At 48.7% G+C, this 27,058-nt stretch overlaps 1 protein-coding gene and 1 pseudogene across 1 annotated transcript; both read left to right on the top strand.

Moving 5' to 3' along the window:
* Window positions 1–1,641: 1,641 nt before the first annotated feature.
* Window positions 1,642–3,290, top strand: LOC130681748 (ATP-dependent RNA helicase DDX3X-like; annotated as a pseudogene).
* A 267-nt stretch (window positions 3,291–3,557) lies between these two features.
* On the top strand, window positions 3,558–5,907 carry LOC130681747 (tafazzin-like). Its single transcript, XM_057495271.1, has 6 exons — window positions 3,558–3,783; window positions 3,905–3,946; window positions 4,172–4,234; window positions 4,435–4,487; window positions 4,901–4,978; window positions 5,078–5,907. The coding sequence occupies exons 1-6, from the start codon at window positions 3,678–3,680 to the stop codon at window positions 5,177–5,179; spliced, it is 444 nt and encodes a 147-aa protein (XP_057351254.1). The 5' UTR covers window positions 3,558–3,677; the 3' UTR covers window positions 5,180–5,907.
* The last annotated feature ends 21,151 nt before the right edge of the window (window positions 5,908–27,058 follow it).

The following is a 27,058-nucleotide window of genomic DNA, read 5'->3' as shown; positions in this document are numbered from 1 at the left end:
TTTTTTCTATCCCTCTGGACCCCTCCTCCCAAGATTTTTTACAGAAAACGGCTCCTCTCTGACATGCCCGTTCCCAAAACCGAGACAGAAATCCTTTCCTTTCTAGACCTGGCTGGGTATTTTAGAGCGTGGATTCCAAACTTCGCCCTGTTGGCAAGACCCCTATACAACCTCAGCAAGCGCCCCCCTGAAGAACCATTATCCTCCTCACCCCGACACTCCTTCATTAAGCTCCGTCAAGCCCTTGTGGAAGCCCTAGCTCTCCATCTTCCTGATTTGTCGAAGCCCTTCTCATTATACATTCATGAGAGGTCCGGTCAAGTTCTAGGAGTCCTAGGCCAATATTATGGCCCATCCTTTGCCCCAGTAGCTTATCTTTCCAAGCAATTAGACCCCACAGTTCGGGGATGGGCCCCCTGCCTACGGGCATTAGCCACTGGACAGCTCTTGCAGAAGGAAGCTCATAAACTGACATTCGGGGCGCCCCTTACCATTCTCTCCCCACATCACCTAAAGGATCTCTTAACCTACAAAAGTTTACAGACTCTCCCTCCCTCCAGACTCCTGACCTTACTGTCCTCTTTCCTCCAAAATCCCGTTCACCCCCTTTGCCATCCATACCCAAATCATGACTTTTTCCTCCTTTCCTGCTCCCTTGCTCTCTCTCGCTTTTTTTCCTCATTCCTATTGTCTTCCCCACCACCCCAGCCACCATTGTATGGCGATTCAAAGTCAGACAGACTTACACACAGCATCAAACAAAAATTACTGCCCTCATTGCCACATCAGACTGCCCCCTGAAAGGCTGCTCCGAGCCTTTATACCACCACTTTCCTCCCTCCACTGAAGTGTTCACTAGCTGCTACCTTTATTCTCCCTACCTCTGCTTCCTCTATGACCAAAAACAAGCCTGTTGCAGGCGATGGACAGACACCTATGGGGGATGTCCCTACTGGTCTTGCGCCATTCACTACATGGGTAACTCCTGGTACCCACAGTATTACTCCTCCAACCCATTTTCTTCAATACTAACAAACCCCTTCCTTACCTGGCTCTGGCCCATTACAGGCCCTATAATAATCATTCTCCTCTCCTGTCTCTCCTTGCCTTGTAATGTTTATCAAATCCCAAGTTGGTAAAATCTCTAATCAAACTTTCAACCAGCTTTTACTCAGGAACTACCAGCTTTTAGCCACAGAAGATCCCTCACCCTCACGTAACCTCCTCACCACACACTGAGATGGACCGCTCTCTCCGCTAGAAACTGTTCCTGGAAACAATGGCCGCAGACGCCTGGCTTCTGGCACCCGTATCCTCTTGGCACCATTAGAATCAACAAGTCCTCGACCTATGGTTACAGGGAACCTTCATTGATTTCCAACCTGAAGAAGTCCACATCTACTCGTCCTTACTGTGGGGAGTCCTATCAACCCTTTCCTCCCGGTCCTCAAGCCCTCACTCCCTTCTCCGCCCCCGTTCAGCAGGAAGCAGTCAGAGAGAAAGCAACGTCCACAACCCCATAGAGGAGAAAGGGGGGAATGAAGGGCCAACACCCATAAGATGGCGAAATTCCTGCTTCTCTTCCGGGTCCTCGGTTCCCGCCGGCACCACCTGAAGCCCGATCACCCCTCGCCCCCCTAATCCCAGCACCTAGCCAATAGCCACCAGCCCTGTAGAAGTGACACCTCAATCAGCTCATGCCCCTTCCTATATAACCCAGCACCTTTCCCTAATAAAGCAGAATTCTCCGGTGAATTGCTGCTGTGTGTAGCTCCTTTCCTTTCAAAACATATAATCAATTTTGATTTGCCAAGTGATATTGAAGAATATGTACATCAGATTGGTCGTACAGGATGTGTGGGAAACCTTGGCCTTGCCGTCTCATTCTTTGATGAAGAAATATCACGAAGGATTTGTTGGATCTTCTTGTTGGGAAACATGGCTCATGGACACCGCCATAAGGGTAGCAGTCGTGGACCTTCCAAGAGTAGATTCAGTGGAGGATTTGGTGCCAGAGACTATCGACAAAGTAGTGGTTCCACCAGTTCTGGCTTTAGTAGTAGTCATGCAACCAGCAGCTGCAGTGGTGGAGGTGGTCACAGCAGCAGCAGAGGATTTGGTAGAGGTGGTTATGGAGGCTTCTACACTAGTGATGGATATGGAGGAAATAACAGCTTCCAGGGGGTCGACTGGTGGGGCAATTGAATCTGCTTTACAACAAAGTCATCCTTTTAAACAACCTCATGGAAACCACATGCAACTTAGCCAGACTATTGTGTAGCTTTAAGAACTTCAGTACATTACCAACTGTGATCGTCCTGAAAATTTAAGGGAGCTCAAAGAGAAAAGAAAAGAGTAGTCAACAGTCTATTAATAAATCGATTTAAAGATTTAATTGATGTAGTTTGGATTAAACCCCCTCCTGCTTATTCCCACCCCAAACTGCATTTATAATTTTGTGACTAAGGATCATTTGTTAATTGTGACTTTAACTTAAGACAACTTACTGTTTTGATGTCCTGTTGGCTCACTAATGCTCAAAATATCAATCGTTCAAATGAAGTTACTGAAGTTGGGCTGAAAAAAAAAATCCATTTCTTAGTGCATTGGGCCAAGATAGTCCCAGTGTCTGTCTCCGTCCTTCTTTGCGATGGCTCTCCATTCCCTACTTGATAAGGTGAGGGTATTTACTTGACCCCACTCCTTTGACCTCCCCCCTTCGCTGTCTCTGTCTCTGTCCACTATATAAAGGTTGATGAGTTTCTTACTGTGTGTGATCACAGATTGTCTCCACAGCAACCCCAAGCTGAAAGCAAGCATGCAACATAAGGCATCTCTGTTGCTGCTGATCACAAGGACACCTGGCTCCACTCTCATGGTCTCAAGGCATCTGCAAGGAGAGTGGTGCTGGCATGGGGGGCAGCATGAATCCACTTTTTTCAGCGTAGCAAGTCTGAGTTTTTCCCAACTCTCAATGGCCCTGTCTGTCCCATAATGTGTTCTCCTTTTCCCAAGAGGCCTCACTAAGGGGGAGTCAAGTTTTCAGGGGGAACCCTGAAAGGAAGGGGCCAGCAAAGGGGGGATGGTAGAGCTCAGGCAGAGGCCTAGGTGAGACCCCGAGAAAGGGTGCTGTCCAGAATCTGGGGCCCAAGTGAGGTTGGAAATAATGTACTGCTTTGCTCCAGCAGCTCCCACTGTGCCAGGGGCTACATATGGAAAGCCCACCCAAGGGGCAGTGCATCCCAAGGAGAAAGAGAAAGTTTCAAGAGCCTGGCTAGGGATGGAAGACAGTGAGGGTGATGCGTTGGTCTGGGCAGCTGTGAGGGAGTGGACTGCGGGTGTGCGGCAGCTGAAGTGGCTCAGCGGGTGAAACTGGTGGGTCCAGCAGGCATGGCCCTAGAGTAGTAGAGGAGCTGCCAGCTCAGGATTTCAGTCACAGTTCCAAACCACGATGCGGCCTTGTAAGTGACAGGCACTTAGAGGTTTAGAGTATGTTAGTCAACTAAGGATGTTAAGGGCCATAATGCAGCCAGGGCTGAACAGGCCCAGGAGAGACAGTCATTAGAGGGTGTCCCTGTGGATGGCGAAGTGACGGGTGAGGAAGTCCCTGAGCTGCTGCTTCATCTGCCCTTCATTCCCAGGGAGGGGGAAGGAGGGGCTCAGGGGAATGGGGACTGATGGGGAGAGGCCTTTTCTTGGCAGGAGATGGTGTCTACCAAGAGGGAATGGATTTCATTTTGGAGAAGCTCAAGTATGGAGACTGGGTGCACATCTTCCCAGAAGGTCAGTGGGGCCAGCAGGGTCACAACCCACCCCACCCCTACCAAGTATATGGGTGGAACTAGTCCCCTCCTCCACCTCCCTCCGGCAGCTCCCAAGCTTCTGCCGTGTTCCCCCTCATCAGGGAAAGTGAACATGAGTTCTGAGTTCCTGCGCTTCAAATGGGGTAGGGGCTGCTGGCCTTCTCTGGCTGGGTTGGACTGTGGCAGATGGGGGCACATGGGTGTGTTGGTAGCAGCAGGAAGAAGACTGGTGCTGAGATGAGGGATTGTCATGCAGAGGGACCGGCCCAGGGAGCTGGTTTTAAGTGGGGGAAGGGCAGGGGTGGCCTGGCTGTAGGCTGGCACGTAAGCTCTGCTCATGCCAACATTTCTGCCTCTCTGTGGGGCAGGAATTGGACGCCTGATTGCAGAGTGTCATCTCAACCCCATCATTCTGCCGCTGTGGCATGTTGGTGAGCCTCCCTCTCAGGCCAAGGCTGTGGCCTGGGCATGGGGGCGGGGAGAGGGGTTTCTCTAGATGGTGTTGGCAGGGAGTTCCACTGGGTGGCAGGGAGAGGATGTCTGGGTTAGGGGATCCACCTGGGCTCAGGCTGCACTGCTCCACGCCCTGCCTCATGCTTCTCGGTCTTCTCTTCTGTCCACTGTGCTGCAGGAATGAACCATGTCCTGCCTTATAGCCCACCCTACTTCCCCCGTTTTGGAGAGGTGGGTAGGGGCTGCTGACCTTTGTGCCTGTCTGTCTGCCATCTACCCCATGTTCCCTGCCCAGCACTACTGAGGCCAGACTCAGGAGGAGCTGAGCTTGAGGCCACAGCTGGGGGACTGATTGGAGCAGAGAGAGGGCCTAACTGGCACCAAGGCCGATAGAAGGAGAGCAAAGGAAATCAGGAAGAGCTGGGCCCTGGGGCAGGGACAGAACGGGACATCAAGGGCAGGGACCCCAGGACTGAAATGGCAGATAGAGCCCGAATGCCTTGTTTTAAAGAGAGAGAGTGGCTCTGAGGGAGCATGCAACAAGTCTAGGGCAAGACTCAGGCTTCTGGCTCCCTGGGGTGGTTGGGCTGGGACTGTGGGCACTCCCCGTTTGTGTAACCTGCCTCTGGCTGCACTCCCCACAGAAAATCACCGTGCTGATTGGGAAGCCCTTCAGTGCCCTGCCCACGCATGAGCAGCTCCGGGCAGAGAACAAGGCAGCTGTGAGTCATGCCCCACCCCTCCTACAAGTTCCCTTTTCTCCCAGGGCCCCTGGGCCCAGCTCCCCACGGCTGCACGCCAGCCCCAGTCCTTCCCCTCAGGTGGAGATGCGCAAAGTCCTGGCTGAATTCACTCAGGAGGAATCCCAGCGCCTGAAGACCCAGGCTGAGCAGCTCCACAGCCACCTGCAGCCTCGGAGATAGGCACCACCCTGCCCAGACCCTGTCCTTGCTTCCTTTCAGGAGAGGGCAGCCAGCCCCTGAGGCCCGGGAAAGAGGCTGTCCTGGGACCCAAGCCCCAACTGCTGGGCTCTCAGCACCATCCTTGGGTTCTTGCCTGGCACAGAGATGGGGCTGGGGGATGGACTCGTGCTTTGAGCTCAGCTCTGGTTTTGTAGACAGATTTGTTCATAACCCTTAACGGATACCCTCCCCTAGATGGTGAGCATTCCAGCTCCTCTCGTTCTTCACGTGAAGGAAGGCTCTCAGCTACTCCTCCCACTTGGCCATGAAAGGAGGAAGAAATTTAGGCTGGAGCCTCCTTCCTGCTTGCTTCCACGCTTTCCCTCCAGGGCTGGGGTCAGGAGGCAGAGTAGTTGAAGGAGGTGGGGTGGCCAGGACAGACCTTCAGGGAGGGGCCCATGAAGGGGTGGGCCCAGGCCTCCGACCACCCACCCTGATCAGGGATGGCCACTAGCCACGTCTTCCTTCTGCCCATGCTTCCCACAGGTGTGGGACTCTTGGGCAGGGCCCAGCCTCAGGCTGCAGGCAGAAGAGCAGCCATTTGCCAGAAGTGGAGCCCAGTCAAACAGCCTGTAGCCAGGGCTCACTGACTTCTCTTGTCCTTCCCACCCCCTAGCATCACTCAAGTACCATGGAGCCTAGGTTTTCATGTTTTGTAAACAATAAAGTATCTGTGTTGTACTGTTTTACCTCTGGCCTCTCTGTAGAGGTGGGGATGGGAGGTGACCTGTTGGACAGGGAGACTGGGCGTTTATAGAGTCCTGGGCAAAAATCAAGAACACTTGAGCAGACAGCCATAAAACTCAACGTGCACCAGTCATGTCAGACTTAAGTCATCGTCTGTAATCCCCTACCAACCTCGCAGAGGAGGCAGAGCAAAGCTAATGGACTTTCTTCAGAATTCAAAGCTAGCAAGGTAGGGGAAGCTAGCAGCAATTTGATCCTCCTCAGGCCAGTTCCCAAGAGAAAGGTCTCTGAAGGGCCCAGTGAGCCACCATGAGCAACACTTACCGTGATGGGAGGTGGGGCAGAGATCGCTACATTGAGCTTGGGACCCGGCTGGGAACAAAGACGGATCCAGGGTGGTGGCACATCCCGCAGAGGCAAAAGCAAACCTCTAGAGAAAAGTGAGCTCAGTTTAGGCCTCCAGGTTGTCCATAGATTAAGATCAATCAAAAAAAACACCTCATAATCTTCACTAAAGTATACAAGGAAATGAAGCACTGTGCCTCTGTCGGCAGAAATAAGAACAGGCTGAAACCCTTGGGGACTTCTAAAATTGGCGGTCAGACAGAACATGGGAAATAGAAATGTGTAAAGAAAAGATGGAATCACAAAACTGAGCCAGCAAGAAGAGAAGCTTCAAAGGTGATCAGCGCTGCAACTATGCATGAGTCTATGGTGACTTAAAAATGAAAGGTTTTTAAAAAATGACCGGAAGGGGAAAGAAGTCACTTGAGAGGAAGAAAACAACTTGTAAATAGACATACGTAAAAATACTGCTGGCCCATTTGGGTTTATAGATCCAAATGCAACAACCCTTTTAATTATTTTAAATCTACTTCAAGAAACACCGACTACGTTTCATAAAGAGTTCTGATTTTATACCGTATGATAGCATGTTTCATCTTTTTCATGTTCTTGTGTTTTTCCTACTCATTTCCATAAATATGTAAATACTCCTGTAAGTTTTTAAACTTTACATAAATTATACTGTATTGTATAGATGCTTCTGCAATTTGGTGGGGATTTTTGTTCTCGTTGTTATCATTAATCTACAATTACATGAAGAACTTTATGTTTACTAGGCTCCCTGGTGGGGTTTTTTTATAGACGTTTTTTAGAGCCATTTTAGGTTTACAGCAAAGTTTGGCTTGCCCTACATAGGACTGCAAAATCTACAAATGTCACTGGCCAAATTAACTGATTAGAGGACAAAACCTATATTATAATTTCAATAGATGTCGATGAAGCACTTGATAAAATATTCAGCATTTTAAAAAATGGCAAACTATGAACAGAGGGGGACTCTCCTAATCTGATAGTCTATCTACAAAAAAGTCTTTCTATAATCTGATGGAGAATATCTGTTACGGGGGAGCGTTGTGTATTTTCCTCGGTTCATGTCCCTGCTGCAACAAAGAATTGAAGGGCAGAGAAATAGTAATGAAGCAGAGTAAAAGTTTTATTTAAAGTTACTTAGAGGGAGGAGCTAAGATGGCGGCAAGAGTAGGGCAGAGGAAATCTCCTCCCAAAACCACACATATTTTTGAAAATACAACAAATACAACTCTCCCTAAAAGAGAGACCAGAAGACAGAGCACAACAGCCAGACTACATCCACACCTGTGAGAACCCAGCGCCTAGCGAAGGGGGTAAGATACAAGCCGCGGCCCGGCGGGACCCGAGCGCACCTCACCCCAGCTCCCGGTGGGAGGAGAGGAGTTGGAGCGGGAAGAGAGAGGGAGACCAGGACTGCTACATAGCCAGCCTTAGCCATCCGCACCAGAGCGCAGACACAGTGTGTGCGTGGGGTCCTGAAAACTAGGGAAACAGGACAGCAAGACTTGTGAGCGGGTCCCCGCAGCCAGCACCCCAGGGACAAAGAAAAGCGAGTGCTTTTTGAAAGTCTTAAAGGGACAGGGACCCCAAAGCTGGATGGAAGCATCCCGGGACACTTAGCCCAGCAGCTGGGAATCCCGCAGAACTCTAGGCACTCTAACCCCCTGGGCAGCAGAGCTGCTTCTGTAATCAGCTCTTGTGATCAAGAAGCTTCTGTACAGCTTCTGTGATCCTGGTCTGGGACAGGAGGATCAGGTGGGCGACCTCCAGTACACGAAACTGCTTCCCACACACATGGATTTTGCTGTTTACAATGTGTAGGACTCAGAAGCAGTGCCCCCAGCGGCACCGTCCCTGCGCTGCGTGCTGTACCGGCAAAGGGGTCAGACAGACGGTACCTTCGGGGCCCTCCTCTAGCCCCATGAGCTCTCTCCACTCTTGTATGCCAGGGTCACAGGCTGCCATGTCCTCAGCCTCCCTCGAGGCCTTCTCAGCTTTCTCCAGGTGCTTCCTCCCAGCCGGCATCATCCGGAGGTGTCTTCCGCGGTGGACACAACTGTCCTGCACCTTGTGGGACCAAGCAAGCACACGTTAAAGGAACGGGGACACTGTCAGTGCGCGATGCCGGGCATCGGCCCGGGCGCAGATCAGACTGCGTGTCCTCATGGCTCCTCTTGGACCAGGAGCGGACAAAGCAGATGGTGCCGGCGGCCCCTCCCCCCAGCCCCCACCCTGACTTCAGGGGCCTCCCCCTATCCCGCGGGGTCTGAGGACACTGTAGGGACAGCGCCTCAGGGCCCGGAAGCCCAATGAGGAGCCCCCGGTGTCCACCCGCCGCCCCCACCCGCTCACGCCTCAGGAGTTCCGCCTCCGCTGATCCCGGCACACTCACCGCTCAGCAGCCCCGCCCCCACCCAGCTCATGCCTCAGAAGCCATGCCCCCGGCCCGCACATTCCTCAGGAAACCCTCCCCCACCCGCTCACGCCTCAGTAACCCCGCCCCCACCAAACCAGGCCTCAGGAGCCCCGCCCCCCCCCCCCACTCATGCCACAGGAACCACACCACCTCGCTGCTCACGTCTCAGGAGCCCTGCCCCCACTGGAGCCCGCTCACTCAGTAGCCCCGCCCCCCAATAAGGCCGGCTCATGCCTCTGGATCCCTGTCTCCACCCCGCCCCTTCCCGCAAGGCTCACGCCTCAAAGGAGTCTCAGGTGCCCTGCCCCCAGCACAGTCCGCTCATGCCTCAGGAACCCCGCCCCCACCAACCCGGCTGCTCACGCATCAGGAGCCCCGCCCCACCAACCCCGGCCCACTCACACATCAGGAATCCTGCCCCCACCACGGCTCGTTCCTCAGGAGGCCTGCCCCCGCCGCAGCGACCACACACCACAGGAGCCCCCGCCCACGGTCCGCTCACGCCTCAGGAGCCCTGCCCACACCACGGCCTGCAACCCCCTCCGGAGTAACCCCCCCCTTGGCCCACTCACGCCTCAGGAGCCCCTTCGGCGCACCATTCACACATCACGAGGCCCGCCCACTGGAGCCCGCTCAAGCCTCAGTAATCCTGCCCCCACCAACCCTGGCCTCTCACTCCTCAGGAGCCACACCCCCTCCACAGCCCGCTCACGCCTCAGGAGCCCATGTCCCACCGCACCCCGCTCATGCCTCAGGAGCCCCATCCCTGCCGCAGCCTGCTCTAGCCTCAGGAACCCTGCCCCCACCAACCCAGGAACGCTCCACCTTTCCGCTCCCGCCGCAGAAGCCCTGCCCCCACCGCGGCCAGCTCATGCCTCAGGAGCCCCGCCCCCGCAGCCCCCGATCTAGCCTCAGGAATCCTGCCCCCGCCAACCCCTGCACACTCCCGCCTCAGGGGACATGCGCCACTCCAGAGCACGCCCACCCCTAAGGAGCCCCGCCCCCTCACGCCTCAGCCCCGCCCCTGCCCTGCCCTCATTCCTCAGGAGCCCCTACACCGATGCAGCCCACTCACGCCACAGGAGCCCCGCCTCCACCGACCCCGGCCCACTCACCCCTCAGGAGCCCCACCCCCACCCAGCTCACGACTCAGAAGCCACGCCCCCGGACCACGCATGTTTTAGGAGCCCCGTCCCCATCGGCGGTTTCATGCCTCAGGAGCGCCATCCCGCAAGGCTCACCCCTCAGAGGAGTCTCAGGAGCCCCACCCCCGCAGCCCGCTCACGCCTCAGGAGCCCCGCCCCCACCAACCCCTAACGCTCACTCATCAGGAGCCCCTCCCCAGACAATCCCAGCCCCCTCACACAACAGGAGCCCCTCCCCCACCAACCCCGGCCCGCTCACGCCTCAGGAGCCCCGCTCCTGCCTCCGCCCGCTCTAGCCTCAGGAATCCTGCCCCCACCAAAGCCCACTCACGCTTCAGGAGTCCCCGCCACCGGCCCGCTCACGCCTCAGGAGCCCTGCCTCCTTCGCGGGATGCTCACCCCTCAGGAGTACCCCCCCTGGCCCACTCACGCCTCAGGAGCCCTGTCCCCGCCGCAGCCCGCTCATGCATCAGGAGCCCCGCACCCGCCGCAGGCTGCGGACCCTTCAGGAGCCCACCACCCCCAGCCTACTGACTCCTCAGGAGCCCCATCACCTCGCCTCTCACGCCTCAGGAGCCCCGTCCCGCACGGCTCACGCCTCAGGAGGCACGCCACTGCCGCAGCCGGCTAACGCCTCAGGAGCCCCGCCCCCGTCAACCCTAGCCTGCTCAAGCAACAGAAGACCCGCCCCTGGCCCACACACGTCTCAGGAACCCTGCCCCCACTGTGGTCCGCTCACCTCAGGAGCTCCGCCCCCGCCGCGGCCTGCTGACTGCTCAGGAGCCCCCCACAACTGGCCCACTCACACCTCAGAAACTCCATCGCCTTGCAGCGTCCCGTCCCCCCACCGCTCACGCCTAAGGAGGTCCGCCCCCATCAACACGCCCGCTCACGCATCAGAAGCACCGCCCCCGGCCCGCTCACGTCTCAGGAACCCTGCCCCCACCATGGACAGCTCACGCCTCAGGAGACCGTCTTCAGCCCGCTCACGACTCAGGCGCCCCGTTCCCACCCCACCCGGCTCATATCTCATGAATCCCGAACCCTCGCACACCTTTCCTGAGCAGCGCCGCCGCCCCCACCGCCCCCTGGCCCCGCCGAGGGGCCCCCAGTGTCTGCCCCGCCCGCCCTGGCCCCTTCCCTGGCCCACTCACACCTAAGGACCCCCACCCCCGCCAGCCATGGACACGCAGCGCTGCCCATTAACCCCCACGCCATCTGGCTGCGCCAAGGATCCCTCTGTCTGCCCCTGCCACCCCCGCCTCACCCCCAGGCTCCCTCGCACCCCGATCCCCGGCCCTCTGTCTCTCCGACCTTCTCTCCATCCCTCCCGCCCAACTGCTACCTCAGCGCCATTCCCCCGGTGGCCTTCGTTCAGCCAGGAGCCAGCCGCTCAACTGCGAAGGAACACCGGCGATTGGCCGGCACAGTGCGCATGCGGGAGGCGGGGCCTCGGTTAGGCCACGCCCCTGGAGTGACTAGTCCGCCAGGGAGGAGACTGGGAGCCGGGGACAGGTCATTTCCGTTTCCTCTGTTCAGAGACATCTCACAGGTTGTCTTTCTGGAAAATCACAGAAGGAATCGAGAGTGTAGAACAGGCGCTTCAGCCGCCACCTTCCCGATGAAGGAGGGTCTACCAACTGCAGTCAGTCCCCTCCTGGGGTCCTTCCCGCCTGCCCCTGCCCCTCGCAGAGGAACAGCCATCCCCTGAGTGTCCTCTGTAAACCACCTCCCTCCGTTTTCCACGTGTTTCCAGAGGCCCATGTGTGCATCAGTTAACAGGGATGCCTACTGCTGTCTCGCCTGGCATTACAGTAAACTGGGTCACATTCTGTGCAGTTCTCTGCCACTTCCTTTTTCCAGTCAACATTGTGTCGCTAGCAGGACCTTCATGATTCCACGTAGCCACAGTGCTTCTGCCGTCCCTGCTGTAGCACGTGCCACTGTGGAACCACTCCTCCATTCACTCCCCCATTTTCTTGTCTGTGGACATCTGGACACCTCCCTCTTCAGGGGCCTTGACCAAAGAAGGGATGCTACAAATATGCTAATGTCTGGCACACGTGCATATATGCTTTGCAGCGTCTAAAGTAGTCAAGGAGTTTTAAGGAGCTTAAAGGACTTTAGGCCTCTATTGCTAGGTCACAGGCTAGGTGAGTATTGGGTTCAGCCATGTGGTTTCCAGCTTAAGACTCCACCAGCAGCTTGCGCTCTGATTGTTCCACACACTCACCAGGAGTTGGGATAATCAGATTTCTTAACATTGCCATTTTAGTGGGTGTAAAATCACACGGGGGTGGGTGGAGGGTCCTATTTTGCATTTCTCCAAAGGCTAATGGGATTGAGCTCCTTCTTACACTGATCGGCCATTGCAGTGTCCCTCTGCATGACGTACCTATGTGGGTGTCATGACCACTTTGCAGTTGGGCAGGGCGAACTTCCTCACAGCTTTGTGGAAGCGTTTCATATATTCCAGATATCAGTCTTTATGACAGCATTCTCCTTTGCCTTTTTATTTTCACTTGTCTTTTTTTCTTTCCTTTTTTATTAAAGTATCATTGATATACAATCTTATGGTGGTTTCACATACACAGCACAGTGGATCAACATTCACCCATATTATCAAGTCCTCACCCCTTCCATTGCGGTCACTGTCTATCACCTAGCAAGATGATACAGAGTCACTAATTGCGTTGTCCGTGCTGTACTGCCATCCCCGTGACCTACCTACATTGTGACTGGGAACTGTAGTGCCCCTTAATGCCCTTCTCCCTCCCCACTCACCCTCCCCAACCTCTCCCCTTTGGTAACCACTAGTCCCTTCTAAGTGTCTGTGAGTCTACTGATACTTTGTTCCTTCTGTTTCGCTTTGTTTTCATACTCCACAAATGAGTGAAGCCATTTGCTATTTGTTTTTCTCTGCCTGGCTTTTCTCACTGAACAGGATACCCACTAGATCCATCCATGTTGCTGCAAATGGCAGGATTTCTTTTCATGGATGAATAATATTCCATTGTGTATGTGTACCACTTCTTCCTTATCCATTCATCTGTTCCTGGACAATTAGGTTGTTGCTTCCATATCTTGGCTATTGCCAATAGTGCAGCAATAAACATATAGGTGCATATGTCTTTTCAAGTCAGGGATCTTGTTTTCTTTGGGTAAACTCCTAGGAGTATAATTCTTGGGTCAAATGGTATTTCTATTTTTAGTTTTTAGAGGAACCTCCATACTGCTTTCCACAACAGTCGAACCAATTTACTTTGCCACCAACAGTACAAGGAGCATTCCCTTTCTCCGCATCCTCACCACCATTTGTTTTTTCTTGTCTTTTGGAGAGTGCCCATCCTAACAGGTGTGAGGTGATATCTCATTGTGATTTTAATTGGCATTTCCCTGGTGATTAGCATCAGCAGGAGCATGATGTGGAGCATCTTTTCCAGTGCCTATTGGCCATCCCCATTTCTTCTTTGGAGAAGTGTCTGTTTGGGTATTATGCGCATTTTTAAATCAGGTCATTTGTATTTTGGGTGTTGAGGCATGTGTGTTCTTTATATATTTTGGATGTTAACCCCTTATCAGCTAAATCGTTTACAAACATATTCTCCCATACTGTAGGGTGCCTTTTGGTTCTGCTAGTGGTGTCCTTTGCTGTACAGAAGCTTTTTAGTTCTGTGTAGTCCCACGTGTTCATTTTTTGTTTTGTTTCCCTTGCCCGAGGAGACATGTTCAAGAAAAAGTTTCTCATGTTTATATTCCAAGAGATTTTTGCCTATGATTTCTTCTAATAGTTCTATGGTTTCAGGTCTTGGATCCATTTCAAGCTTACTTCTGTGTATGGGATTAGACAATGATCCAGTTTCATTCTCTTGAATGTAGCTGTCCAGTTTTGCCAACACCAGCTGTTGAAGAGGCTGTCATTTCCCCATTGTATATCCATGGCTCCTTTTTTATATTAATTGACCATATATGCTTGGGTTAATATCTCGACTCTCTATTCTCTTCCATTGATCTGTGGTTCTGTTCTTGTGCCAGTACAAAATTGTCTTCATTACTGTGGCTTTGTAGTAGAGCTTGAAATTGGGAAGCTGAGATCCCCTCTGCTTTATTCTTCCTTCTCAGGATTTCTTTGGCTATTCGGGGTCTTTTGTGGTTCCATATGAATTTTAGAATGATTTTCTCTAGTTCGTTGAAGAGTGCTATTGGTATTTTGATAGGGATTGTGTTGAATCTGTAGATTGCTTTAGGCAGGATGGCCATTTTGACAATATTCATTCTTCCTATCTGTGAGCATGGGATGTATTTCCATTTCTTGGTGCCTTCTCTAATTTCTCTCATGAGTTTCAGAGTAAAGGTCTTTCACCTCCTTGGATAGGTTTATTTGTAGGTATCTTATTCTTTTCGATGCAATTGTAAATTGAGTTATTTTCCTGATTTCTCTTTCTGCTAATTCGTTCTTAACATACAGGAATGCAACAGATTTCTGTGCATTAATTTTTCATCCTGCAACTTCGCCCCCCCCTACATTGTGTGTGCTAATCATAATGTCCTTTATTCCCCTTCTCCCTCCCTTCTCACACACCCTCCCCAGTCCCTTTCACTCTGGCAAGTGTTAGTCCATTCTTGGGTTCTGTGAGTCTGCTGCTGTTTTGTTCCTTCAGTTTTTGCTTTGTTCTTATGCTCCACAGATGAGTGAAATTATTTGGTACGTGTCTTTCCCTGCCAGGCTTAATTCACTGAGCATAATACCCTGTAGCTCCATCCATGTTGTTGCAAATGGTAGGATTAGTTTTCTTCTTATGGCTGAATAATATTCCATTGTGTATATGTACCACATCTCCTTTATCCATTCATCTACTGATGGACACTTGGGTTGCTTCCATTTCATGGCTATTGTAAATAGTGCTGCAATGAACATAGGGGTGCATATGTCTTTTTGAAACAGGGACCTTACAATCTTAGGGTAAATTCCTAAATGTATAGTTCCTGGGTCATATGGTATTTCTACTTTGAGCGTTTTGAGGAACCTCCATACTGCTTTCCACAATGGTTGAACTATTTTATATTCCCACCAGCAGTGTGGGAGGATTCTCCTTTCTCCACATCTACACCAGCATTTGTTGTTCCTAGTCTTTCCTATGTTGGCCATCCTAACTGGTGTAAGGTGATATATCTTTGTGGTTTTAATTTGCATTTCCCTGTTAATTAGTGAGATCCAAGTGAGTTTTAAGGTCCTACTCAGCACTAACATATTCTGCCTCCAAGGATAAAATTTTGGAAAATCTCTGTCTTTCCAACTACAACAAATTACATCTGCACCCATCTCTGCAGAGTTGACTTCTTAAAGCAAACTGCAATATCAGATCCCTTCGGAATGGCTTCAGTGAGTTATTTGGGTAATTCCAGCTTTGGGAAGAATTTCAATAAATCATCAGCAAAATTCCACAAGCCCTCGGGAAAAGAGCAGTTCCTTCCCCTCCTTCTTGGCCCCAGGCTTTGGGAAGCAACTCTCTCCTTTCCATGCGCATCCAGCAGGGATGCATTTGGAAGGAGAGTGTCCCGGCCCAGGCGTTCACTCATCACCCCGCCCTCCAGGGGACTCTTGTGCCGGTGCCCTGGCTGGGATCCCTGATGCCATGCCGGCTCCTCCTCCCCACATTGGCAAGGTAAATGCTCCCACCAGACCCAGGCTGTGAGGGGGCCTCTCCCGGAACCACACAGCCTCCCATAGCTTCCCACCAGTCACGTGGATCGGGAAGTCCAGGGTACAGATTTCTGAGCCTGGCACTGAAGGCTCCCAGGGACGTGGCCTTGACTTCTCTGGCCCTAACATGCGTGCCCCTCATGCAAGCACCCTGTGCTGTAGTTCAGCATGAACTGGGGCTACTGTGGTCTTCCTACTGAATCAAAACTGCTCAGAGTGAAACCTGGAAATATGCACTCAAACCCACATCTTGGGTGATTCTTTTACATATTAAAGTTGATGAACTGCTCCTCTAAACCACCTTCTTGTCCAAATTTCTACTACCAACATTTAAGTCCATGCTACTACCATATGTTGCCTGGATTAATGGACCAGCCACTAAACCTGTTCATTGCCCACTAAATGTGGACAATCACTAGTCTAGTGAGCACGTGAACAGTTTGGAAACAATTCAAAGGCGACTGTGAAGGGAAAATCTAAGTTGGGTTTAAAAGGCAGCAATAAGCATGATGACTGTCCTGGCCAAGCCTTGGGGGGAGGGCTGAGGGAATGGCTGGACCCACAAACAAAGGAGTGCTCTGAAAGCCATTTTTTAGAGAGGGAAGAAGATAAATCATTAACCAGAAGCCATGGAAGTCAGAAGACTGTGCTGTGCAGTCTGGCCAGACCAGGAAAGCGGAACCCTAGAGAAGGAAGCAGCGTTTGATGGCGAGATTGGGCTGGAGTAATTGTGTCTCCTGTTGTAAGTCAGCCCTGTGAGAACAGCAGTTGCGTTTGTGTGTGCTGTGCTTGCAGTGCCGACTTAGAACCTGGCATATAGTAGGTTGTCAATAAATACAGGTTAAGTAGCTGAGGCAGTGAATATTGGTCGCCCAAAAACAAAATGGGAAACGTTTTTTTCTTTATTGGATAAAGTGAAATCTTTCCGTCACTAACCAGTTATCTTATTTCTTCTAGGCACAAATAAAAAGGCTATGCTTTATACAGTCTCTCTAGAAAGGTCTGCTTAGAGGATTGCAAAATTAGAAAGTAAGAGAGAGAAAAAATGTGTCATCATGTTACTGTAATTTAACCCCCTTTTCTAGAAAGAAAGCACACGAGGGTGTGCTGTTCTAAGGAAATTGCATGAGCGGTTTTAGAGAAGGTGATTTGGAGTTCTCACTACCAACTACTTTAGGAGGTGACCTTTTACTCCAAAAACATAAATTTTTGCATCCATGAAGTCATCTCACAACTATGGATGCCCACTGTCATGAGTTGAATTGTGTCCCCAAAGAAGACGTGTTGAAGTCCTGATGTAGCCTTTGTTGGAAATATGGTCTTTAGGAAGACAGTCGAGTTCAAATGAGGTCATTAGATTGGACCCTAATCTAATATGACTTGTGTCCTCATAAAAAGGGGAAGTTTAGGCACAGACAACTGTAGAGGGAAGACAATGTGGGCACACAGGAAGAAGATGGTCATCTGTAAGCCACAGCATGCCTGATGTTACCAGAAGCTAGGAGAGAGGTGGGGAACTGACTCTCCCTCAGAGCATCAGAAGGAACCAACCCTGTCAACATCTGGACTGTAGACTTCTAGCCTCCAGAATCTGCAATCTAACCCATCCAGTTTGTGGTACTTTGTCACAGCACCCTAAGGAAACTTGTACACTCACTGTGGGCTTCAACATACCGGCAAAGATATAATTTCTTAGGCTGGGTTCTGGTAGATACAGAAGGAAGCAAGATAGCTTAACAGAAGGACTGAGACATGAACACACATCACTGGAAAACACAAATAGACAAATGAGAAGTATAAAAGGTTAGGAAAATTGAGAGGATGTAAACTGTTTACAGTTGTTGATGGGAAAAACTCTCAGGGAGGACTTTCTGGAGGAGGTGTCAGTGGAACTGCACTTTGAGGATGAATGGAAGTTGGACAGATAGGGAGTAGGGATGAAGAATAAAAATTCTTTCACTTATAAAAAGCTGGAGTAAGGCATTCCTTTAAAAGATCAGCTCCTTTATTATATTAAAACTGTAAGTTGAGATAAAAATGGCAAAATCATGTTAAGTGTTGAAGCTGAGTGATGAGCACATGGGGATACATTATATTATTCTCTGTGTTTATGCATGTTTGAAGATTTTCATATGAAAATGAGTATGTATGTATTTTAGAATGATCAAAATTTTGTTAACTGTCTAATGCAGCGGAATAGCTTTTGAAACAAAAACCTTTAAAGTATTAAAAGCAAAATACTTTCTTCTGATAAATCAGGAGTGAACATGTCCTCAGAAGAGGAATAGTACACATACTAGCTCCTTAGCGAAAAATGCCGAGGCACTAAGTCCATAGGGAATCTGAGGATGTGACAGTATGGGACTATTGTCTTCCTGCATCTTGGGCTCAGACCCTAGTTCCCATATTATCCTATGCCTGGCTTTATGTGGATGTTTCTAATTTTCATAATAGTTTCTACTTTGGTTGATTTTCAACCAAAGGAACATAATTTTTCATTGATCATCTCTAAACACATGAGGAGAGCCTTGGTGGGAGGCTGTGGGGAGGTGTGTGGGTATTGCTGACGTATTCTCTGCTTGCTTCTGTAGAATCTGTATCCATTAAACAGAACAAGGTTCAAGACTAGAGTTTGACTTTGTGAATGAGAAAATTAGTTTTAAAATAGAGATAACCAGGAAAGGTGTGCCTAAACAAATAAACCCTAATCTTTAAACATTTACTCTGAGTTTGCTTGCTAGAGTCATTTAACAATGGTCTTATTTTTAAGAAATGCTTTTTTCTTAAAATAGTATGATGCTAGTGTGTGTGTGTGTGTGTGTGTGTGTGTGTGTATTCTGTAAACTTTTACTTATATTAGTGTACCACACAATTTACAAATAATAGTAAAATGTACAAAATGTCCAAGCAAAGATGACCTTCTAGGTCACACTGGAGCACAGAGTACCAGCAGAAGTTGACCCATCTTTTGTGAGCAGTGCACCTCTTTAGGGTTTAATAGCTACAGATGCAGATGGTGGCTGGTGAGGCAGGTAAGATGCATGGCCAGTGGCCAAGAACAGCAAGAGCAGATGGAAGTCTAGGTTAGTCATTGGCTTTAAGTGCAAGGTGAAGAAGTGGGATGTCTTAGCAGTGGGGAAGGGGTCTCAGAATCAAGACACCTTGGGGGTGCAATGCTCCTGGGGAAAGCTGGCAGTTAGGTTTCAGTGCTTAGTAAGATCCCAAGCCCCACTTTGAGGTTAAGCCTAACATAGGACAGTCCACTTTCAAGAGAAGCAGAGTTGCACAAACCAATACAGGCCCCAAAGCAGCTATTCTCAGGCTTGAATGGATAGAAAAATCATGTCCAGTGCTTCCTAATGAAGATTCCTGGGCTGCTCCTTAGGAGGTCTGCTTCCGTAGGTCTGGAGGGGACCCAGGAGTCTCCCCATTAAAGCAGTGCCCCGGGTCATTATGGAGCAGGGGGCCCCAGAGCTGAGCATTGAGAAGATGTGCTCTAAATCTCAAGAGACTAGGGCCTTGTTTCCCTCCAATCACCACCTGCTTATTATAGAATGATTCCGTTATTCCCATACCAGGACTGGGGAAAAAATATTGTGTTTCACTTGACTGATGAGAGAATGAATAGGCAGGCCATCATCCATAAACTAAAAAGTTGAAAGAAAATTCAAGTTCACTGAGCATGTATTTTGGCCCCAGCATTGTGCACGCATGGTGCTTTGTGTAAATTGGTTCCCAAGCTAAAAGCACCTTATTGGGAAGAGGCTGTGGAACAGTGATAAGTGCTCCCATTTATTGAGTGCTTTTCCTGTGTCAGCTCACAGCAAGCCTTATTTCAACCTCTCTGATGATGATGATGCCAGTTTTACGTAGGAGAAAGCCTCCCATCTGAGGTCACACAGGCAATATGTGACAGAGCTGGGGTTAATGCAGGCATCCCGCCTCCAGAGAGCACGCTTGACCACCAGGCTACACCGCCAAGCAGTGGCTGGTTGTACTCAGGTGTCCTGGCTCATTGTCCTCTCCCACGGCTAGCTTGCTGAGTAACAGCATCTCTTTGAAGAATGGCTTCAATACACAAACCTCCGAATTGGTCCACATGAATTTTTTTTATTGTGAGAAAATACACATGACAAAATTTGCCATCAGCCACTCTCCAGTGGCTTTCAGAAAGCCGATCCTCGCAGGGCAGGTGCAGAGGAAATCCCCTTTCACAACCTGTATTTCTCCTTATTTGGGAGAAAGTGTGGATTGCTTAAATAGCATTTCCCTTTCATACGTATCTTGCTTTTCGCGTTCACAGTGCTGCTTTCTCTCTCCCTAATTCACCTTCACATACATACATCTTAAAACCCACACCTCACAGGTCCTAGAAAATGCAAACTGCGTGAAAAACCCCCAGCCTTGCCTCTGGCTCCCCTCCCCGCTGGCGCTTGCCAAGAGCCCCCAGCCCCCTTGGCCTTCCCCACAATACACTGCCCGCTTTGCATTCTGCCTTGTCCTTGTACTGAAGCGACATCCCCTTTCTCTTCTCCCAGGGCCCCAGAGGCTACCTCTCTGGCCTTCTGCACTCTTAGCCCACTTGTCCTACACGTCCCAGCATGAAGTGGACATTTGTGTTTGTGTCATTGTAATGAGTCCTTCTGGGGTGCCTTTGAACTCCCTGCCCCCCACCCACTCTCCCCTCCAGCTCTTCGCTCCCCCCTACCTCCCTGGGCGGATCCCATGCAGGCCGGCTCTGCTGAGCTCAGTCTCTTAGCTCTTTCCCTTCAGTGGACCTTGGAAGCCCACCTCCCTGCCTCTGCCAGCCCCTCCATCTTATCCTTTCCTGCCCTGCGGATTCCCCAAAAGCAGCCTCTTCTTGAGGGGGCAGGGCTCCTGTCTTCTTGTCCACTGTGTTTGGCTCAGGCCACCGTTTCCAGGGGCCCTCTGTCCTCCCGAGCGCCTTTGCTGGTTGCGTTCTGCGCTCTCGCTGAAAGGGGAAGTGCGGCCTCCTCTCTGTGCATCTCCCCTCCTAGGAGAGGCTCCGCTCTTCCTTTTCTCTTTTCCCTCTAGCAAGTGAGGCTGACCTAGCGACCCTGCTTCTCCTCCAAAAGAAAGCTTATGCCCAGTGCCCTTTTGGCAATGGCGCAGCCGAGTCACCAAAGCCCCTTGTCTCACCTGTGATTTCTTGTACACCTATGTCCTGTCTCTGAATGTCCCCAACACCAGCACTGAAAACAATTTCCAAACCAAAACTGTAACTGACAACTTTTGCCGACTTAGTTTTGCAGCAATGAAGTGCCCCCCAGAGCAACAGAGACTAAACCCCACTGAGCTTGCACAGTGTGTTCCATGTGTACGTTCGAGGAAGTCCATCCCAAAGATGCAGGGCCCCTTCCCAGACCCAGCGCTTGCCCGACTCCAGCTGGAGGGCCCCCGCTTGGCCCTCCAGCCTGCTGGGTCACTCAGCACCCTCAGGCCAGCTCCCAGAGCTGTCTGCTTCTTGCCCTATGACTGCAAATACATCCACAATAGCTCCTTAATCCGGTCAGGGTTTCATTTCCGCACAGAATGAACAGATCCCCCCGGCTATGGCCTGCCAAGTGGACTCATCCCACCCCCACCCTGGCCCCTTCTCTCCTGATACGGTTTCTACCACGAATCGAATTTCCCTGCTCCTCTGAAACTCCTATCAAATCTCTTGCTCCTCAGGTTGTGAATTACTGCTATCGGTCTCATGGGTCAGTTGCAATCAAATTCATAAGCAAGGTCCCCACAAGATTGTCTCTGACTGAGCAGTTGCTCTTGTCCTCTGAACAGATCGGCCCCTGCCTGTCTCGCCCACCCTGAGGAAAATGGAGAATTGCCTCTCACTTCCCCTTCCCTTTCCCTCCTCTCAATGCCTCTCATCAGCACTCCAGGGACACAGCAACATCACCCCGCTTTGCTTTCACACTTCATCCTCGAAATTCCTCACATTACTTCCCTCCCTCCAATGTGCCCCAGTTCTTGGGGTTTTCCATGTCTTAGCTCTCCTGAAGGGTTCTTGCTTGCAGCTGGCTCCAAAGCAGGTTGCAGGCAAGTGTCCTTCCCCACCATGGTTTACGCCTACCCTGTCTGTCATCCTCTTCTTCTACCTCTGGGGCTGGCAGCCTGAACTGCTACTTTGTCTCATTTCTGGGCATGGTGGCCATGATGTCTTCTTCCCTGAATTCACCGTCTACTTACAGGCAACACTAGTTCTGGACTTCTGGTGCCCCTTTAGGCAAAGAGGGCAGGGATCGGGTCACATCGCAATTTTGCATTTGGGAAAGGCGAAGCCCAGAGAGATTTCACGATTGGGCCAAAGTCCCTTGGTGAGTTGGTGTTAGGGGCAAGACTATGACTCAGGCTTCCTGGCTCTTAGCTGGGTATTCTGTCTAGTAGATGCTGCCACGATGCATTACCCAAGTAACTTCTGCATTAGACCAACCATCTGTGAATAACCCTCATTTCCCAGACCACGCCTGCCACTGAGGAATTGAGGGAGGGTCTGGTTACAGCGAAGTCTCTGAATGACTTGATCTTTTAATAATAGACACACTGTGAGTAATTGTGTTTAACTAAGCACCCTATCCACCTTCTGCACCTCCTTGATGGAGTTCTGTGAGCAGAAGAGGGGTAGGGGGGCACAATAATCTCCCCACTCTTTGCCCTCATCACCCCTTCCACCCACTCTGTTGCTTATCACATTTCTTTCCTTTGCAAAGATGGTTTACCTTCTTCTCAAAATGAAGATGTTTATTTCAGCTTTATTTCCAATAAAATGAAAATACTTAATAAAAAACGAAGTCGAAAACCTACATATCTACCAAGGAAAATATTTCAATTTATTACAATACATCCACACCATGGAATACTATGTAGCCATAAAAAGCAGGGCATAGCACCCAAGAACAAAACCCCCTGGCCAGATGGTTTCACCTCGGAATTTTATCAGACATACAGAGAAGATGTAATACCCATTCTCCTTAAAGTTTTCCAAACAATAGAAGAGGAGGGAATACTCCCAAACTCATGCTATGAAGCCAACATCACCCTAATACCAAAACCAGGCCAAGACCCCAACAAAAAAGAAAATTACAGACCAATATCCCTGAAGAATGTAGATGCAAAAATACTCAATAAAATATTAGCAAAACGAATTTAAAAATATATCAAAAGGACCATGCACCATGACCCAGTGGGATTCATCCCAGGGATGCAAGGATGGTACAACATTCAGAAATCCATCAACATCATCCACCACATCAACAAAAAGAAGGACAAAAACCACATGATCATCTCCATAGATGCTGAAAAAGCATTTGACAAAATTCAACATCCATTCATGATAAAAACTCTCAGCAAAATGGGTATAGAGGGCAAGTACCTCAACATAATAAAGGCCATATATGATAAACTCACAGCTAACATCATACTGAACAGCAAGAAGCTGAAAGCTTTTCCTCTGAGATTGGGAACAAGACAGGGATGTCCACTCTCCCCACTGTTATTCAACATAGTACTGGAGGTCCTAGCCACGGCAATTAGACAAAACAAAGAAATACAAGGAATCCAGATTGGTAAAGAAGAAGTTAAACTGTCACTATTTGCAGATGACATGATATTGTACATAAAAAACCCTAAAGACTCCACTCCAAAACTACTAGAACTGATATCGGAATTCAACAAAGTTGCAGGATACAAAATGAACACACAGAAATCTGTGGCTTTCCTATACACTAACAATGAACCAATAGAAAGAGAAATCAGGAAAACAATTCCATTCACAATAACATCAAAAAGAATAAAATACCTAGGAATAAACGTAACCAAAGAAGTGAAACACCTATACCCTGAAAACTATAAGACACTCTTAAAACAAATTAAAGAGGACACTAACAAATGGAAATTCATCCCACACTCTTGTCTAGGAAGAATTAATATCAGCAAAATGGGCATCCTGCCCAAAGCAATATACAGATTGGATGCAATCCCTATCAAATTACCAGCAACATACTTCTACGAAATGGAACAAATAGTTCAAAAATTCATATGGAACCACCAAAGACCCTGAATAGCCAAAGCAATTCTGAGAAAGAAGAATAAAGTGGGGGTGCTGTGACTCCCCAACTTCAAGCTCTACTACAAAGCTATAGTAATCAAGACAATTTGGTACTGGCACAAGAACAGAGTCACAGACCAGTGGAACAGATTGGAGACTCCAGACATTAACCCAAACATATATGGTCAATTAATATTCGATAAAGGAGCAATGGACATACAATGGGGAAATGACAGTCTCTTCAACAGATGGTGCTGGCAAAACTGGACAGCTACATGTAAGGGAATGAAACTGGACCATTGTCTAACCCCATACACAAAAGCAAATTCAAAATGGATCGAAGACCTGAATGTAACTCATGAAGCCATAAAACTCTTAGAAAAAAACATAGGAAAAAATCTCTTGGACATAAACATTAGCGACTTCTTCATGAACATATCTCCCCGGGTAAGGGAAACAAAAGCAAAAATGAACAAATGGGACTATATCAAGCTGAAAAGCTTCTGTAAAGCAAAGGACACCATCAATAGAACAAAAAGGTACCCTACAGTATGGGAGAATATATTCATAAATGACAGATCTGATAAAGGCGGAACATCCAAAATATATAAAGAGTTCATGTACCTCAACAAACAAAAAGCAAGTAATTCAACTAAAAAATGGGCAGAGGAAATGAACAGACAGTTCTCCAAAAAAGAAAATTGAGATGGCCAACAGACACATGAAAAGATGCTCCACATCACTAGTTATCAGAGAAATGCTAATTAAAACCACAGTGAGATATCACCTCACACCAGTAAGATGGCTACCATCCAAAAGACAAACAATAACAAATGATGGCGAAGTTGTGGGAAAAGGGGAACCCTCCTACACTGCTGGTGGGAATGTAAATTAGTTCAACCATTGTGGAAAGCAATATGGAGGTTCCTCAAAATGCTCAAAATAGGCTTACCATTTGACCCAGGAATTCCACTTCAAGGAATTTACCCTAAGAATGCAGCAGCCCAGTTTGAAAAAGACATATGCACCCCTATGTTTATCGCAGCACTATTTACAATAGCCAAGAAATGGAAGCAACCTAAATGTCCATCAGTAGATGAATGGATAAAGAAGATGTGGCACATATGCACAATGGAATATTATTCAGCCATAAGAAGAAAACAAATCCTACCATTTGCAACAACATGGATGGAGCTAGAGGGTATTATGCTCAGTGAAATAAGCCAAGTGGAGAAAGACAAATACCAAATGATTTCACTCATCTGTGGAGTATAAGAACAAAGGAAAAACTGAAGGAACAAAACAGCAGCAGAATCACAGAACCCAAGAAGGGACTAACAGCTACCAAAAGGAAAGAGACTGGGGAGAATGGGAGGGTAGGGAGGGATAAGGGTGGGGAAGAAGAAAGAGGGTATTATGATTAGCATGTATAATGTGGGGGTTGGGGGAAAGGGGAGAGCTGTGCAACACAGAGAAGACAAGTAGTGATTCTACAACATGTTGCTATGCTGATGGACAGTGACTGTAATGGGGTTTGTGGGGGGGTCTTGGTGTATGGGAGAGCCTAGTAAACATAATGTTCTTCATGTAATTGTAGATTAATGATAACAAAAAAGGGGGGGATTACTCCCTGATAGGATAAAATTAACTGCAAATCAACAATTAATGCATGCTTTACATATCCTTAATTTTGATCTTTTAAAGGGTGTCAGATGATCAGCTATGGAAGTACATTTTTCTGATAATATTTATTTCTCTTAAAAAAAAAGCAGTTCCTGTGTGGTGGTCTCCAATAGGTTCTTCACAATGGTATAAAGGTCACATCAAAGTGTGGGCAAACGGTTTGTTTGTGTTTATACAGAGGATCAAAGCCTAACTTGGCTACCCAGGAAATGAATTAAGATACGATGTGAAGAAGAACTTCCAACATCAACATCGTCTGGAAGAGTCATTCCAGAAGATGATCATCAAAAACTTCAACAAAGATCCTGGCGCTGTTGCAGTTGTAGCTGCATTCATCACCCTAGTTCCTGGACTTGAAATTGGAATGAGGAAGGAGATATCTAAGCTGGCCTGTGCATACAGTAAAACAACAAATTTGACTGGATCTACACTGTCGGAACTCAACCAAGAATTAGGAGAAGTGCAAGTAGCAGTGCTCCAAAATCGTGAGACTATAGACTGTTAAAAGAACATATGGGATGTGAACAGTTCCCAGGAATGTGTTGTTTTAATTTGTCTGATTTTTCTCAAACTATTCAAATTCAGTTAGATAATATCCATCATATTATTGATAAGTTTTCACAAATGCCTAGGGTGCCTAACTGGTTTTCTTGGTTTCACTGGATATGGCTGGTAATTGTAGGTCTGCTTTTGTCATGTATTTGTATTCCTATTCTGTTAATGTGTGTACCCAATTTAATTAGAAGTTTGTTAAAACCTATACATGCTTATGTTACTCTACAAGAAGTTATGTCAAAGAAATAATCAATCTTCCCATGTTTTCTTCCGTCTGCTACTTCTATAACTTTTCTTCTTCCTTCCTAATTACAGCCCTTTAGTAGAATTCATGCCTCATATCGAAAATTACTGAATATCATAATTCTTCCAAGGGGTAAAGATACCTCAAGACAAATGCTGGGCATAGAAGCCACAGGGCATAAATCTGCAAAGAAGTAAAAAGCTAACCTTTTCAAAGAATATTGCTTCTCTCTCACTTACCAACTTTCCATTTCCCTGTATGGCCCCTGGAGATGGCTGGTTAGCCAGAGACGGGTAAGATTCCTCAAGGGAGGAACAACCTAAGACAGGCACAGTCACAGGGGGACCATCAGGTGAGAAATTGGGGATCAACAGAGGTGAGGCTTAGAACCTCACACCCCTGTTTTTAGAGAAATCTTCTGCATCCGTGGATGTTTTGTTGCCCTGGTCTAGCTTGGATTAATACTTAGTCTGTAGGCACAGACCTGATCATCTACATTTGCCCTCTTACAGCACTAAATTATGTTTTCTACTTTATCTTGCATCTACCTACCACTTCAGCATTTTATTTTAAAAAAATAAATAAATAAGGGAGAAATGTGGGATTCACATATGTCAAGTATAAAAATCAAATGAATAATCATATCTGGAAAGTACTGGCTCTTCTTGCAAAAGCAAGAATTAACCACAACAAATCTTTCAGTTTTACTCTATTGTGGAAGGGTGGTGGCTGGGGAGAGACAGTCCTCCCTGGACATAGACTCACACACTTGCTCGTGTCCAGCACTCACCACATGATGTCTTCAAGAAGGCACCACTGGGGCTTTCAAGGACTTCAGATCAAAGAAGACTAAACTGGGTTTTGTAAAATCCAGAGAAAATTCTTCTTCCCACAAATTCAAATCAGGGCTCTCCTCTTCTCAATATGCGAAATCCACATCATGCTTCCCAGGTTCCCCTTCAT

Source organism: Manis pentadactyla, chromosome X, assembly GCF_030020395.1.
Source record: "Manis pentadactyla isolate mManPen7 chromosome X, mManPen7.hap1, whole genome shotgun sequence".
In the NCBI taxonomy this organism is placed as follows: domain Eukaryota; kingdom Metazoa; phylum Chordata; class Mammalia; order Pholidota; family Manidae; genus Manis; species Manis pentadactyla.
This window is presented reverse-complemented; position numbering and strand designations above follow the sequence as displayed.